The 16,170-nt window shown below is 32.8% G+C and overlaps 2 protein-coding genes across 2 annotated transcripts in view; one reads left to right on the plus strand and one right to left on the minus strand.

The window, feature by feature from the left end:
• Window positions 1-8,766, plus strand: part of cacna2d4b (calcium channel, voltage-dependent, alpha 2/delta subunit 4b) — a 48,480-nt gene extending 39,714 nt beyond the window's left edge. Inside the window, exons 27-39 of the mRNA XM_051099809.1 lie at window positions 396-457; window positions 1,237-1,251; window positions 1,461-1,505; window positions 1,636-1,698; window positions 4,676-4,746; window positions 4,840-4,915; window positions 5,010-5,062; window positions 5,166-5,221; window positions 5,389-5,409; window positions 7,054-7,171; window positions 7,262-7,377; window positions 7,459-7,541; window positions 7,637-8,766. Coding sequence (XP_050955766.1) covers window positions 396-457; window positions 1,237-1,251; window positions 1,461-1,505; window positions 1,636-1,698; window positions 4,676-4,746; window positions 4,840-4,915; window positions 5,010-5,062; window positions 5,166-5,221; window positions 5,389-5,409; window positions 7,054-7,171; window positions 7,262-7,377; window positions 7,459-7,541; window positions 7,637-7,729 — 872 coding nt within the window. The 3' untranslated portion in view covers window positions 7,730-8,766. The remainder of the gene's footprint in view (window positions 1-395; window positions 458-1,236; window positions 1,252-1,460; window positions 1,506-1,635; window positions 1,699-4,675; window positions 4,747-4,839; window positions 4,916-5,009; window positions 5,063-5,165; window positions 5,222-5,388; window positions 5,410-7,053; window positions 7,172-7,261; window positions 7,378-7,458; window positions 7,542-7,636) is intronic.
• A 746-nt stretch (window positions 8,767-9,512) lies between these two features.
• On the minus strand, window positions 9,513-16,151 carry samm50 (SAMM50 sorting and assembly machinery component). The gene is made up of 15 exons (XM_051100392.1): window positions 15,994-16,151; window positions 15,501-15,611; window positions 15,300-15,401; window positions 14,689-14,776; window positions 14,490-14,596; window positions 14,265-14,395; window positions 13,700-13,787; window positions 12,499-12,627; window positions 12,352-12,423; window positions 12,181-12,267; window positions 12,017-12,087; window positions 11,865-11,932; window positions 11,642-11,788; window positions 11,419-11,560; window positions 9,513-9,864 (listed from the first exon to the last, which is right to left on the minus strand). Exons 1-15 carry the CDS (start codon window positions 16,012-16,014, stop codon window positions 9,819-9,821), a joined length of 1,410 nt encoding a protein of 469 aa, XP_050956349.1. The 5' UTR covers window positions 16,015-16,151; the 3' UTR covers window positions 9,513-9,818.
• Between the last annotated feature and the right edge of the window lie 19 nt (window positions 16,152-16,170).

A 16,170-nucleotide genomic window follows, 5' to 3' on the forward strand; every position in this document is an offset into this window, starting at 1 on the left:
TGAGATAAAAAGTCACAATAACCTTTTTTAAAATGTTTTATTCAGTTGCGGAAACAGGCTTATAACAGGCTATAAAATCATATATTTTTTTAAATAACAAACAACTAAAAAATAATGGAAAAATCATGTAAATTAAAATCATAAAATATTTATGGAAGTTGTTATCAAAATATTAATGTTATGATCAGGTCTAAAATATTTAACTGACTATAAATTGTCTATAAAAGTATTTTAAAGATCCTGGAGATTAATAAAAACATTATTGTACAAATTAATGAAAGATTTATCCTATATATATATATATATATATATATTGTAACCAGTACAAAAAATATTTAATGACTTAAATTAAGGATGCAACCTTCACACAATGATCTTTTTTCTTCCATGTGCAGCTATTGGAATGCAAGCATCCCTGGACCTGCTGGAGCGAGTGTTCATGTCTATTGCCAAACAGGTGAGTTTGACCTCAAAAATATTCATATTAGATATTTGTGTTATTTTGATGATTTATTTTAGGTATGATAAATATTTTAATATTTAAATATGTAAAATTAATACACAAATACTAAACTATACATAATAAAATATTATTATAAATGCATACAGGTGTGAGTCTGCTGCACTCTAAGAATGAAATCTGTTGAATAACAAAAAAAAGTGTACATTTTCTGTTAAATTTACAGACATTTCCTTCAACCCGAAAACACAAACAATGCAATACATAATTCAAAATATGGTAAAGCTCCTAAAAAAATCAATATGGAAAATCCCTTCTTATAAATAACAGCACGTTAAGCTGTATTTTTATGAGTCGATTTTTCTTGAGTGTGTGTAGTGTGGAGGCAGACTGCAAATGACAACAATCTAGCATTATTAAGTGTTGTGGTCCTGAAGGTCGTCGATTAATGGTGTGTATCTGTTCCTGTCCGCCTCACGCTGACGAATGAGCAAATAGTGTTTGTCACTGGAGATTTCTAAGCGTACATGTACACGCTCACGTCTGCAGGCCTCCAAGCAGTTTCTCAAGATGCTTGCTACTTACCAAACACTTTTTGTTCATCTTGACTTGCCACATGACTTATGGTCCCTTCTGGGCTTTAAACCTAGGACCTTTCAGTCACCACCCCCCTTTCACACAAGGACTCTTTTCCTGTTGTTTTGTAATCTAGTGCAAAACATTTATCCTATTCCTACTCATTTTCTTACTCTTCTTCCCTTATTTCCTCCTGTCAGCCAAACAACACAGATGTAAGTATTGCATTATTATTTCTAAAGGCACATTGCACTACTATGGCAAAGAAAAGACTCTTTTAAGGCCCTACTTTGTACCTCATTCATAGAAAGTGCCATAATGTTATCTCTACACAGCTAATGTAGTAATTTCACCACTATAGTGTTTGCTCAATATAATGTTCTTGTCCATTTACTAAAGCCCTTGCGGTTGTCTTCTTTTTCAGTGCAGTGATGTGGACGGTATATGTCCTCTCAGCTGTGAGAGCGTCGTGAGTGAAGCTAATTGACTCTTCTTTGTGTTATCTTTATGTAATCTTTGAATCACTGTTCTGAACAGTGAACTGATTCACTAGAACGAATTCTGATCCAGTTCAACAAGTCCAACTCTGTTTTTCACAGGATGTGAACTGTTACCTGGTTGACAATAATGGCTTCATACTGATCTCAAAGGAAAGAGGAGATGTGAGTATTTCATACAGTTCATTGAACGCACATCGACCTTTTGTGACAACATGCCCCAACAGCATTTTGTCACAGAGAAGCATAAGTGTGTTAGGTGATGGTTCTAGCTGCACGTTTGCGTGCACAGGGGGTTTGATGTGAAGGGCAGGTGACGAGATACACGGATAGAAGGACTCAATAATGTACCACAAGCTTGTCCTTGGAGCAAATAGATTGAGTCTCAAATGAGACAGTGATTGAGAGAATGAGAGTGGACGTGGTAAAATTGGATTAGCTGGGAAAGGTTGTCATATCTTTTTTCATTTTAGCTCCTGGGCTTTTATTTATAGGACAGTACAGTGTAAACGGCAAGTAAGAGCAGAGAATGACAGCCTTTATGCAAAAGAATATGATGCGTTCCTTTTTTAATAGCTGTTGTGTTTTTTTCGTGACAAAAATATCCAGTAGAAATTTGTCCAGTAGAGGTTTCGTTTGCACGTGTTTTTAAGCAGTGTGGTTTAAAAACAAGTGATTTTAAAGAGTTAAAACACAATCAGCAGTGATAGAGAACTTATTTCGCTATATGCGCTCGCTGTCTGAGAGATGCACAACGTGAGGACGGTGCTCATAGAGCGCGGTAGTACTGAATTTAGTTATTTTTGTTGCTTTATAGGCCTTAAATGGTTAAATACACACACTTGTATGTGTCAAAATGCCCATCTTTGCAAGTATCCTCATAAATAAAGTAATTTAGGTCTTAAGCGACAGCAAACAGCTGAGAAAGAAAACGTGTGACAGTATATTGGATCCGGGCAGCTCTTAAAGTGACAGCAGTAGGGGTGTGGGATATATGTAACCCTGGACCACAAAACCAGTCATACGGTAAGTGTCAATTTTGCGAAACTGAGATGCATACATCATCTGAAAGTAAAATAAATAAGCTTTCCACTGTTGTATGGTTTGTTGGGATAGGACAATATTTGGCCGAGATACAACTATTTAAAAATCTGAAATCTGAGGGTGCAAAAAAATCTAAATTTTGAGAAAATCACCTTTAAATTTGTCCAATATAGTTCTTAGCAATGCATATTACTAATCAAAAATCAAGTTTTGATATATTATACAGTAGGAAATGTACAAAATGTCTTAATGGAACATGATCTTTACTTAATGATTTCTGGCATAAAAGAAAAATCTGTCATTTTGACCCATACAGTGTATTTTTGGCTATTACTACAAATACACCCGTGGTACTTATGACTGGTTTTGTGGTCCAGGGTCACATATATCGTCTGTGATAATATCATAATTGTTGTTTTAACAATGTGCGATTGGTCATTATCGAGTATATCGCGAAAAGCGAAAAACAAAACTCACCGACAGAGTGCATGCATACATTCCCTTATATCACAGAGACACTTGTAACATCTGGAAGATGTATTAAAGTGTTTTCTCATCTGCAATACATCTATAGGACATTTCCTATCAGATGTCAAATAGATGTCTATTAGATGTTTTTAAGATGTTTATTATTTAGATTGTATGTAAAACTGACATCTTACTGACGTCTGTCAGATGTTTGTACACAGCAGATTAAGTTAGGCTGAACTAGTGCATGTACACATTTTAAGGGTGTTTTGTACTGCATGATGCAGTCTATTAAAATGCAATTAGATCAGTTTATCCACGGTAAAATATCAAAATATCATCTAATTATCGTAATTGATAAAATCCCAGAAAATATCAAGATGTAATTTTTTGTCAATATTGCACACCCCTAGACAGCTGTCTAATATTCCTGCTGTCTGTCATTCATGTTAATCATACAACAAAAGAGAAAAAATGACTAAATCACTTTCGTAAAGAAGAAATATATATTTAATTTACACATTAATATAATATTTGTAACTTTTGTAACTTTTACAGAACGTTCAAATGCTCACTGATGCTTCAGAAGGAAAAATGATGCATTTTGGGAGACCTGTAAGTATCTTCTGAAGCTTCGGAAGGGCAGTACTGAATAATAATAAAACAAGATATTTTTAAAATACACACATCTTCATTCTGTTCAGAAGTTTTCACCCCCTGGCTCTTAATGCATCATATTTTCTTCTGGAGCATCAGCGAGCATTTGAACCATCTGCATATGAGTCCCTCAGTTTTCCTCAGTGTGAAAAGATGGATATCAAAATCATACAGTCATTGCTGAAAAGGGTTCAAATACACAAAAATGCTGAAAAACCAAAGAATTTGTGGGACCTGAAGGATTTTTCTGAAGAACAGCAGGCAGTTTAACTGTTCAGGACAAACAAGGGACTCATGAACAACTATCACCAAACAAAAAAACAGCTGTGGATCATTCAGGTAACAACACTGTATTAAGAATAGGTTCATTTTTATAAATTCAACTATTATTTTCTCTTGTGGACTTTCTCTTGTGTACTAAATAAATAAATAACATAACTTTTGTATGATCCTTCTTATTTTGGTAAAATAATTGACATTTTGCAGATTCTGCAAGGTGTGTGTAAACTTTTGACCTCAACTGGAAATTTTTCACTTCAGAAACATTGTTTAGTGCATCGTTAATATAAATGATATTTTAGTCAACAGTATGTTTTATTTAAATCATTATGATAAATATCATCATCAATATTGTTGACTTAGAGTTTGTATTTAGTTTCATCTCCATTTCTATATACTAACAGTGCTCTCATACCATAACCGCAGCTGTTTGTAGCAACACATGCAATGTAGCTATGTGAGCAGTAGCCAGGAGATTAATGCTTATGGAGTATAATCCCAGATTGCCGTGGGGCAGACAGGGCAGATTCAGGCATCTGTTTGCACATCTGGATCGCTGCACATCTGTCCGTCTATGAGTGTGTAGGTGTGCGTGTTTATTCATCATGGGATTCAGTTATGATTTCATATTGTGTCATACTGTATATCTAAACCTGAATAATCCTTCGCTGAATGTCTCTGTCATTTCACACAGGTTGGTAAATTCTTCGGGGAAGTGGATGGATCCGTCATGGCCCAGTTACTAAAATCTGGCTTGTTTAAAAGGTAACTTTTTAATATATATTTATCACTAAATGAACACAAGGAAAATAATGTTTCTTAACTGTATATTGTGCGTAATTGTATATTGTTCTGCAGGGTGACGCTGTACGACTACCAGGCCATGTGTAAGAACAGCCATCATCACACTAGTGGAGCTCGACCACTGCTCAGCGTATGTACATCTTAGCGTTTAGAGAGATTTATCTTTATTATGTAGTTTATATTGTGCTGACACTGTTGACAATGCACCTTTGTTTACCTCACAGCCTTTCTATGGTCTGCTGGCTTTAATAAAGTGGTTCTTCTCACATTTTGTGATGTAAGTGCTGTTTGAGGTTATGAAACGGAGAAAACATTAGCTATTTCTTTCATTTGAGATCTCATTTACTGGTAAAAATTTATATTAATTTTTAAACTCACAGGTTTCTGTTGGAGTTCAACATCTGTGGACTTTGGCATAATGACTATTTTGTGGATGGTAAGTTAGGAAGTTATAAAGGATGTAACATTTTTTTTATCTCCATCTCCATGCTGTTTTTGTATAATTTATTGTGTCGTTTTATGTGGTGTCTGTCTTAGTCTCATTCTCCATTTGCATTGTTGTTCATCATTGTGCTGTAATTGTTTCTCATTGACACTGTTCAGCTAAAGCTGGGTTTCACGCAAGTAAGTATCCACATGTGTACATCAGCGCATCTTCTTCGTCTAGTTTGTGTCTTTCTATAGCCAGGATCCAACTTAGAGCCTGAGATGGTCATTTGTAGCTACTGAAAAGCCATAGTCATCTGTAGTGACTTTAGCATGGATGTAGATTTTTTTATGGTTTTGTAGACAAAATGTTATTCTAGTCTGATTGAAGTTTTGGAGATCCTGATTTATTGCGAGAATGGGAAAGTAATCATTTCATATTACATCCAATACATAGTGCTCATTAAACAGAGAGTATGCTAATATATGGTATTACTAACAAAATAATGACTGCTTTATTAACCTAGACCAGGGGTTTTTAATTAACATTTTAATGTAAAAAGACCCCTAAATATGGTCAAAATATTAAGGCAGCCAAATATGTAACTATATTATAAAGGCAACATTAAAAAAAAGCAAATATAATCTATAATATTTATTCTAAAATTATAAAAATGAAATATATATATATTTTAAAAGTATAATATTTTTTGCGAAAGGCCTCTAAGTTAAGGCAACATTTTAAAAAAAGCAAATATAATATATAATATAATATTTATAAAATTATTAAAATATATATTTATAAAAATATAAAGATGTAATATATATTTGAAAAATATAATATTTTAACATTTTTTGTGTTTTAGATGCACTTTATTTTCTTTTTTATTTCATTTATATTTATTAAATATATAGTAATTTCATATAATTATATTTCATAGAATTACATATATAATTTTTTTTTGTGAAAAGCCTCTAAATTTGATCAAAATATTAAGGAAGACAAATACAGTATATTATGCTCACTATATATTTATATCATAAAGGCAACATTTCAAAAAAGCGAATATAATATATAATATTTCTAAAATTATTAAAATATATATTTCTACAATTCTAAAGATGTAATATATATATATATATTTGAAAAATATAAAATTACCACATTTATTGAGTTTTATTTTAAATTTAATTACTTTATATATTTATGAACTATATATTAATTTCATATAATTATATTTCATATATATATATATAGACAAATATATTATGCACACAATATATTTATATCATAAGGGCAACATTTTAAAAAGGCATACATAGTATTTATCTAATGATTAAAAAATAGTTATTTCTAAAATTATAAAAAATTATATATATATATATTTCTTTCAAATATTTATATCATAAAGGCAACAATTTTAAAAAAGCATACATAATATTTATCTAATGATTAAAATAGGTATTTCTAAAATTATAAAAATAATATTTATACATATTTCTTTCAAATATTTATATCATTTATATCATAAAGGCAACAATTTTAAAAAAGCATACATAATATTTATCTAATGATTAAAATAGATGTTTCTAAAATTATTAAAATGTAATATATATTCATTATTGATTAATTTATTCATTTCCCCCTAATTTTATATACGTTTAATTTTTAATTTCATATATATATATATATGATACAAAAAATATATGTAAATAAATTATTTTATCTAAAATAAGAGATAAATAAAATATGTTGTGTCCCATCTTAAAAACCTCTGATCTACGGACAGACATTCTGAAGCTGTTATCTATTGGTTATAATGGAAATCTTGTCTTCTCCAGCACACAGACAGAAGAAAGTCGAACTAATGCAGCCTTGTAACACAGAGTATCCCGGCTTCATATATGACACGTCCATCAGAGAAACCAACAGCATCATCAAATGCGGCCGTTGTCAAAAGTAAGTCCATCAGTCAGACTGTCCTCAGATTGGTGGGTTTGTACCAGGAACAATTTGTTAACATCTCTCTCTTTCTCTGTCATGTTTCAGGATGTTTGTCCTACAGCAGGTTCCTAATAGTAACCTGGCCATGCTGGTGGTCCAGGCCGACTGCGACTGCTCCCGACAGTACGCTCCAATTACACTCGCACCCAGAGAAGTCAAATATATCCTTCCATGATAATGACCTTCTTGTCTTTTAAATGTGGTTTTGTCTAAAAAATGAGTTCTCTTTAACTCCTTTGAACATAACGCCACAGTTAAGTGCAACAGGATGAAATCTCAAAAGATTCGCAGACGACCAGAGTCTTGTCACGCATACCATCCTCATGTAAGCTGCCGCAATCATATAAGACATGAATGATTTACAATATATATTCTAAATACATTAAATGACTAAAAACCATGTCTGTTTTGTTCTTACAGGAAAACGCCAAGGATTGTGGTGGAGCATGTGGGATAGCAGTATCTCTTACACTCTACTTTATATGTTTGGCCACTTCACTGGCTCTCCGCTGAATAATAAAACATACTTCTGCCATGTCCGCTGTCCAAAAGTGGACCCAGGGACCACAAAACAGGACACTTGTGAGGGTCAACTATGGATCTCTAGCATCAGGAATTCAACCAAAAACAGGTTTATACTACATTGTATTTTTTATTGTGGCTTAAAGTGATAGTTCACCCTAAAAAGGAAAGTGGAATGACATAAAGGTGAGTAAATAATTGACACAATTCATTTTATTTGATGAACTGTCTCTTTAATTTGCATCATACTCTGTAGTTCCGCCCCCTTCTGGACTCAATATGACACTTTCAGTGGGAGCTACAGCGAGAGATATAATCTTAGATTGTCTCGTGTGACTTGATGTTATACATCAGATCTGCTATTCTTTTAATTTTTTATAATACGTTTAGGATTACAATGAATGTTTGTAACTAAATATAGAGCAGTGGCAGCTTAACTGCTCTTTATTTTCATGATGGTTACTACTTAATGTTTTTCATTGAGCCACGTTTTCAAAAACACTGTAATGAAAAGCATTTCATATGTTGTGTAAGATGGATACAGTTGAATAATTTTTTAAAACTTATATATGTGTGTATTTTAGTATCTGTATGCTTATGAATCTGAGGACAATAGTCTTTAAATATGGCTTGACAGTGATTGAGAAATGTTTTACGTGAATACAGAAAATAGTGAATGATAATGGATTTACTTGGTGTTTGTATGATTAAAAATGCAGAAAGTGTGAACAAATGTTTATTTGAACGTTTTGTTATATTTTAGAATTAGTAGAATTAATGAACTCTATAAGCTCACCTTTTTAATAATTTAAAATTAATTATTTAATGTTATTAAAATAATTTAATAATTATTTAAATGTAATGTTTTTTCATTTTAGTTTTCACAGTGCTTTTTTGGATTAGTAAGATTTTTAACATTTTTTTTTAAAATTCTCTTATGCTCGTATGCTCATTATTTGATCAAAAATCGAAAAAGCCCAGTAATATTTTGAAATATTATTACAATATAAAATAGTAATTTCTATTTTAATACACTTTATAATGTCATTTATTCCTGTGGTGCAACCTGAATTTTCAGCATCATTACTCCAGTCTTCAGTGTCACATGATCCTTTAGAAATCATTCTAATATGCCGATTTATTATTATTAATGTTATTAATGTTGGAAAGAGTTGTGCTGCGAAATATTTTTTGGAACCTGCAATACTTTTTCATGATTCTTTGATGAATAAAAATATTTATTCTAAATAGAAATCTTTTCTAACAATATGTCTTTACTATCACTTATCAATTTAACACATCCTTGGTGAATAAAAGTATTAATTTCTTTCAAAGAAATAAAGAAAAAAAATGTACTGACCCCGAACTTTGAAGATTTCTATTTTAAATAAATGCTGTTTTTTTTTAAACATGTTATTCATCAAGAATACTGAAAAAAGTATCACAGGTTCTAAAAAATATTGTTTCCAACATCGATAATAAATCAGCATATTAGAATGATTTCTGAAGGATCATGTGACACTAAAGACGGGAGTAATGATGATGAAAATTCAGTTTTGCATCAAAGGAATAAATTCTATTTTAAAGTATATTAAAATAGAAACCACTATTTTAAATTGCAATAATATTTAACAATATTAATTTTTTTTCTGTATTTTTAATCAAATAAACAGCCTTGATGAGCAAAAAAAATCTTCTTTAAAAAAAACTCAAACTTTTGAATGGCAGTGTAATTATATTAAAAGACTTTAAAAAACACATAAAGAAACCAAAATAAAGGCCAGAAACATTATTTATTGAACACTGACTGTTCTGACAAATAAATATGACAATAAGAGCACTGATGTCTGATATATTCCCCTCTGAAGTGCCAATAAAAAGACTGATTCTTAACAATTCTCTTTGGACTTTTAAACCATTTTCCTTTTTTAGAATGTTTGCCAACACAGCAAAATTAGCCAACATTCATTGCATTACTTTGAATCTTGAAATGGAATTGGTTGAATATCCATTAACACAAGTATAAAGTAACAGAAATGCTTCTTTGTTCCAAAACGGGCTTGTGATGGGAATCGTGGAATCACAGGAAGCGGATTCCAGCCCCAAACTGCACTCCATCACATATCCTGAGAAACAAAACACATCAGTACATTCACAACAGTAGACTGGTAGCACAATAAAACTTTATTCACAAATGTACAGTTGAAGTTAAAAGTTTACATACAGCAGAATCTGCAAAATGTTAATTATTTTACCAAAATAAGAGGGATCATACAAAATGTTATTTTTTGTTATTTGTTTTTTTTTTTTTAATCTAATACTGACCTGAATAAGATATTTCACATAACAGACATTTACATATAGTCCAAAAGAGAAAATAATAGTTGAATTCATAAAAATGACCCCGTTCAAAAGTTTACATACACTTGATTCTTAATACTGTGTTGTTACCTGATGATCCACAGCTGTGTTTTTTTTGTTTTTGGTAAGTGATAGTTGTTCGTGAGTCCCTTGTTTATCCTGAAGTTAAACTGCCTGCTGTTCTTCAGAAAAATCTTTTAGGTCCCACAAATTTTTTTTTTTTTTTTTTTTTTGTGTATTTGAACCCTTTCCAACAATGACTGTAAGATTTTAAGATTGGGGGGTGAAAACTTTTTGAAATTAAAGATCTGGTACATTTAACTTATTTTGTCTTCTGGGAAACATCTTCTGTAGCTTCTGAAGAGCAGTACTAAATGAAAAAAATATGATATTTAGGCAAAATAAGGGAAAGGTCATTCTAAACAAAAGTTTTAACAAATCGTGTTTCCTTCTAGAGCATCAGTAGGCGCATTTCCATTACAGATTTGCACAAAACTTTGGCGATATTATATAAATATCCATAAAAAAAGTATTGTGAAATGACAATGTTTCCATTAACCGATGTTATGCGACTAAAACTTAATTTGTTCCTCTTGCGATAAGTCATGGCAACAGATTTTGGTGGGATTTAGACATATTTTTACTTTATTTAATCAAAAGAGGCGTATGTGTGTATCTTTACAGAAGCAGCGCGGAGAGCCGCTTCAGAAACGTGTGCGACGCTTCTATAAACATAACATCAGCTCCGGCGACCGCGCCGGACCTTACGCGCCGCAGATGCGTGCAGCGTACACAGTCTAAGGGTAATGGAATTTTGAAGGGTAATGGAAACACAGCGTTTGAACCTTCTGTAATAGTTGCATATGAGTCCCTCAGTTTTCCTCAGTGTGAAAAGATGGATCTCAAAATCACACAGTCATTGTTGGAAAGGGTTTAAATACACTAAAATGCAGGAAAAAAAAAATTGTGGGAACTGAAGGATTTTTCTGAAGAACAACAGGCAGTTTAACTTCAGGAAAAACAAGGGACTCATGAACAACTATCACTAAACAAAAAAACACAGCTGTGGATCATTCAGGTATCAACACAGTATTAACAATCAAGTGTATGTTTATAAACTCAACTATTATTTTCTCTTGTGGACTATATGTAAATGTTTTTTATGTGAAATACCTTATTCAGGTCAGTACTAAATAAGAAATACCATGCATTTTGTATGATCCCTCTTATTTTGGTAAAATAATTAACATTTTGCAGGTTCTGCAACTTTCGACTTCAACTATATTTGTGATTGAATGTGAGTATCTATGATTGTCTACCTGTCTCCACTCTGGACGCCCATGGGAATGCAATAGTTGAGCTCCAGCCGAGCGATGTTCCCTAGACGCAACACAATACCCGCTCCATAAGACCAGCGAATACATTCGGCCAGCTTGCTCAGGTGTGCCCTGGGTCCTTCACCTAGTAGATGATTTAAATCACAGCAACAAATGTAAGTAAAACATCAAGAAAAATAGCCCTTTCCAGTTTTCTTTATCTCACCATAGTTGAGGTTACACAGGTTTCCAGCGTTGAGGAAGAAATGTGTCCTAAAGAGTTCTCCGAACCCGCCTCTACCTGGCCTGAATGGAAGAGGGGTGTACAGATGAATCCCTCCGGCCCAATACGCCTCCCCACCGAGGTAATCACCTGTCATCAAAGTGAGAAAATAAACCTTAGCTGAGAATATTGAGATATTAAGCTTATCTGTCAAAGAGTCAGTTACCTTCACTCTGAGGGCCGATGCTGTACATGCTGAAGCCCCTCACGCTGGTCGGACCACCCAAATAGAACCTAAACACAGGTTTAAATATAAAAACAACTTTACTTTGAGTGTTTGTGGGATGTTTTTACCAAAGACAGAGGGAATTTACTAACCTGTCAGCGATACAGGAGGGTTTTTCTCCGAGAGGCAGCAACATACCACCCCATAGAGAGGTAGAGAGCACCTACAACGAGAGGAAAAAATTAGAGCTTAGTTGAAGTTGGAGTACAATTTAAATAAATAATATTATAGCATATCCATGATACTTAAATCTCACCGAGTCCCAGAACAAAGTCTTGTTGAGTTGAATTTCAAAGTCTTCCTTTAGGAAACTGACATCTCCTCCAGTGTAACCTGCCAATTCCTACCAGACCATAAAAATGATAGTAAATAATGATTGTATTCGATAAACGGTTCCTTGCAATGACAACAATTGATTTAAACAAACCTGGTTGATCTTCAGTAAGGCACCTTTTCTTGGAAGGATGGTAGAATTGCGTGTGTCAATGACCATTGCGTGCTGAGGAAAACATCATATATTTAAAATCAGATATCAATGAGTGTAATAAAAAGACGAAACGGAGAAGAAACATACGGAAAGTGAGGACTTTAGGGAATGGCCACTCTCCTCCCTGACAGCGAAGGAGGCCGTACGGGCCAAGCAGCCCAGCTCTCTCCACACACCCTCCCACTTCAAAGTGTGATTTGTCCTCCAGATGGGGAACTGGTAATTTTAGAGCAAACAGTGGACAAAAAATTAGATAATGTTGTACACATATACCAGTCAAAAGTTTTTGAACAGTAAAATTTTAAATACTTTTTGTAAATAAGTCTCTTCTGCTCACCAAGCCTGCATTTATTTGATCCAAAGTACAGCAAAAGCAGTGAAATTTAGAAATGTTTTTTTACTATTTGAAATAACTGTTTTCTATTTGAATATATTTTAAAATGTAAATTATGTGATCTAAATTTTCAGCATCATTACTCGAGTCTTCAGTGTCACATGATCCGTTGGAAATCATTCTAATATGCTTATTTGCTGTTGAAGAAAATTTTTTATTATCAATGTTTAAAACAGTTGAGTACATTTTTTTTTCAGGATTCTTTGATGAACAGAAAGATCCAAAGATCAGCATTTATCTGAAATAAACAGCTTTTGTAACATTATACACTATACCATCCAAAAGCTTGGAGTCAGTATAATTTTTGGTAAAGAAATTTGGACTTTTATTTAGCAAGGATGCTTTAAATTGATCATAAGTTATGATAAAGACATTTATAATGTTACAAAGATTTCTATTTCAGATAAATGCTGTTCTTCTGAACTTTCTATTCATCAAAGAAACCGGAAAAAAATTCTCCTCAGATGTTTTCAACATAATAATAATAATAAATGTTTTTTGAGCAACAAATGAGAATATCAGAATGATTTCTGAAGGATCATGTGACTGGAGTAATGATGCTAAAAATTCCACTTTGAAATCACAGGAATAAATTACATTTTAAAATATATTCAAATAGAAAACAATTATTTTAAATTGTAAAATATTTCAGAATTTTACTGTTTAATAAGTGCAAATAAATGCAGGCTTAGTGATCTGTTCAAAAACTTCTGACTGGTAGGGTACTAAAACTTTTGACTTTATATCTAAAACTAAAACTAAAATATTTATATTTATATACATAAAGTGATATTTGGCTTGTTAAAGAGAAAATAAATGTGAAAATAAAATAAGTAATTAAAATTAATATTTGAAAATGTATTAAAAATAAATTGAATAAAATAAATCTCTTACACTGAATTCTGTGGAGACCCCTCTGTCCGTTTCTCTAAGGGAACTCCATGGGAACTGGCCCGTGACTTTATACAAGTTAATGGAGAAGCTGAAAGAGTAAGTCAGTGTCAACAGCAAACCTGGGAAAACCGGTTTACAAAATTCACAAACAACCAATGAAACATGAATACTATAAATGTAGCAATCAGAGCTACATATAAGGAGCTACATATAAAAAAAAATGTAGTCATTATTTTCTAAGTCTTTCCTTTCCTAAGTTGACGAATTTCCTGCCGAAACCGGGTGTTTGGGTACGACATATCAAATGTTTTGTCCTTTTTTTAATGCAAATAAGCTTTAGTTGCCATTGCAATGAACAAAAATTTGTTCAAAGTTAACTGGACAGACGATATTGTAAATGTTTACAGTATCTAGTAAAGTAATTTTTTTTAATTTTTTTAACCCTTAATGAATATTACGTAAATGAAAAATGTGCTTAACTTTAATGACCTGGACAACACGACATATCTAACTTATCAAAATGTAATTTTTAAATAGAACTTTACCACCAGGCCAAGAAACATACTTGCGCTCAAAGTGTCCAGGCTGGGGCTTGAAGAATGACAGGCCATATGAGGTTTCCTTTGTCCCATAAGAGAACTGGAAGGTCAGCTTCTCCGCACGGCCAAAAACATTGGGCAATTTCAGACCCAGCACCTGAAATGAGAACCAAAACAACACTTCTGTAAATACTTTCAGTTTCTCAATGTAGACACAGCCAACAGTGATGATGCAGGAGTTAGTTGCTCACCATGCTTCCCTCGTTGTTCCCAACCATGGTGTTGTAACTTCCAGTCATTCTTCTCAACTCCTTCACCTCGAATGTCACATCTAGTCCATTCGGCAGTGCGTCAGCACCTAATTTTTGAGTTTTGAATTTTTGAATTCAGATTTTGATGCATCATATTTATTATTGGTTATTTACCACGTTGTTTGCTTAATTGTCATACCTTCAGCAGTGTCAATGACAACTTCCACATGTCTGAATATCCCCAAACGCAAAAGTCTCTGTCTGGCCTCATGAGATTTCTTCATTACCTGTAACATAATTAGAAAAGAGTGTAATAGTTTAAACGTAGTGAAAAATATGCAATGTCATTTTAGTGTACACTACCTGTCAAAAGTTTTTGAACAGTGATTTTTAATGTTTTTTTAAGACTTTTCTTCTCACCAAGCCTGCACATTTATCCAAAATACACCACAAACAGTAAAATTGTGAAATATTTTTACTATTTAAAAAGCTACTTGAATATATTTTAAAATGTTATTTATTCCTGTGATTTTTGAAGAACCATGTGACTGGAGTAATAATGCTAAAATTCAGCTTTGAAATCACAGGAATAAATTACATTTTAAAATATATTCAAATAGAAAACAGTTATTTTAAACAATAAAAATATTTCAAATTTTTACTGTTTTTGCTGTACTTCGGATCAAATAAATGCAGGCTTCATGAGCAGAAGAGACTTCTTTAAAAAAAAAAAAAAACATCAAAAACTTTTGACTGGCAGTGTAATTTTTCCACAAGCAGCATCTGTAGATATATAAAAGTGATACTCACATCAATCAGGTTTTTGGCACGGAAAACATCTGCAATCTCATATGTTAAAATGTCTTCCTTTGTTCTTCCAAGACCATCAATGTGCACATGCTGTACTACAACCTAAACATATGATTAAATCCATATGAAAACACCAATATGCCTGACTCAAAACCAACATATATGCATGTGGATAGAACAAATACTTAAAATCCATCTCACATCTTTATTTTCAAGAACTTCCTGTTTTTCTTCATGCTCTGGTTCTCCAAAGTCCATATCATCTGCTTGAACCCCCAGCTCAGGTCCTTGCATAGGAAGGGGGTCCAGACTCTGGGTCAATAGATATGTAGAAGAGAGAGAGATATAATGTTTTAGATCTATTGGATTATCATATTAAGCATACTCAAAGACATGACATCTCGTATATACTATCTTAGCTACAACAGATACTATAAAAGTGTGCATAAACAAGTCAATGAGAAGTATTGTATGACAGCTATAACGTTAGTTTGTTAATGCGAAATGGGATATGAGTCTGTTTATAGTAAAAGTGAGCGTTTATATGTGCAAAGTTGATTTATTATCTTAATGACAGTTAATCTGGATAATTGTGTAGTACTAAACGTCATCCTGAACTCGGCCTGTCATTCAAAGACTCTGTTCAGAGGTCATTGCTTTAGCTTCTCCGTCAACTCTGGAAAAATGAGCTTACCCTGGCATGCACGGTCCCCATGTTTAAAAGAGTTTTTACATTCAAATGCCACCAATATGATAATAAACACAGTTCAGCTTAATACAGAATAATCCGCGGTCTGTCTCTGGCACACTACAACAATCTCCCGGTGGCCGCCATGACACTTGGTAACCACGCCCATCAGGAATAATGATT

This window comes from Labeo rohita, chromosome 25 (genome assembly GCF_022985175.1).
Source record: "Labeo rohita strain BAU-BD-2019 chromosome 25, IGBB_LRoh.1.0, whole genome shotgun sequence".
Taxonomy (NCBI): Eukaryota; Metazoa; Chordata; class Actinopteri; order Cypriniformes; family Cyprinidae; genus Labeo; species Labeo rohita.

Coding starts and splice junctions, on each gene's coding strand:
- samm50 (XM_051100392.1), bottom strand. CDS start 16,014: ATGGGGACCGTGCATGCCAGG. Junction 14,597..14,688: donor TGTCATTGACACTGCTGAAG/GTATGACAATTA, acceptor CTCAAAAATTAG/GTGCTGACGCACTGCCGAAT. Junction 12,628..13,699: donor GGGTCTCCACAGAATTCAGT/GTAAGAGATTTA, acceptor TAAAATTACCAG/TTCCCCATCTGGAGGACAAA.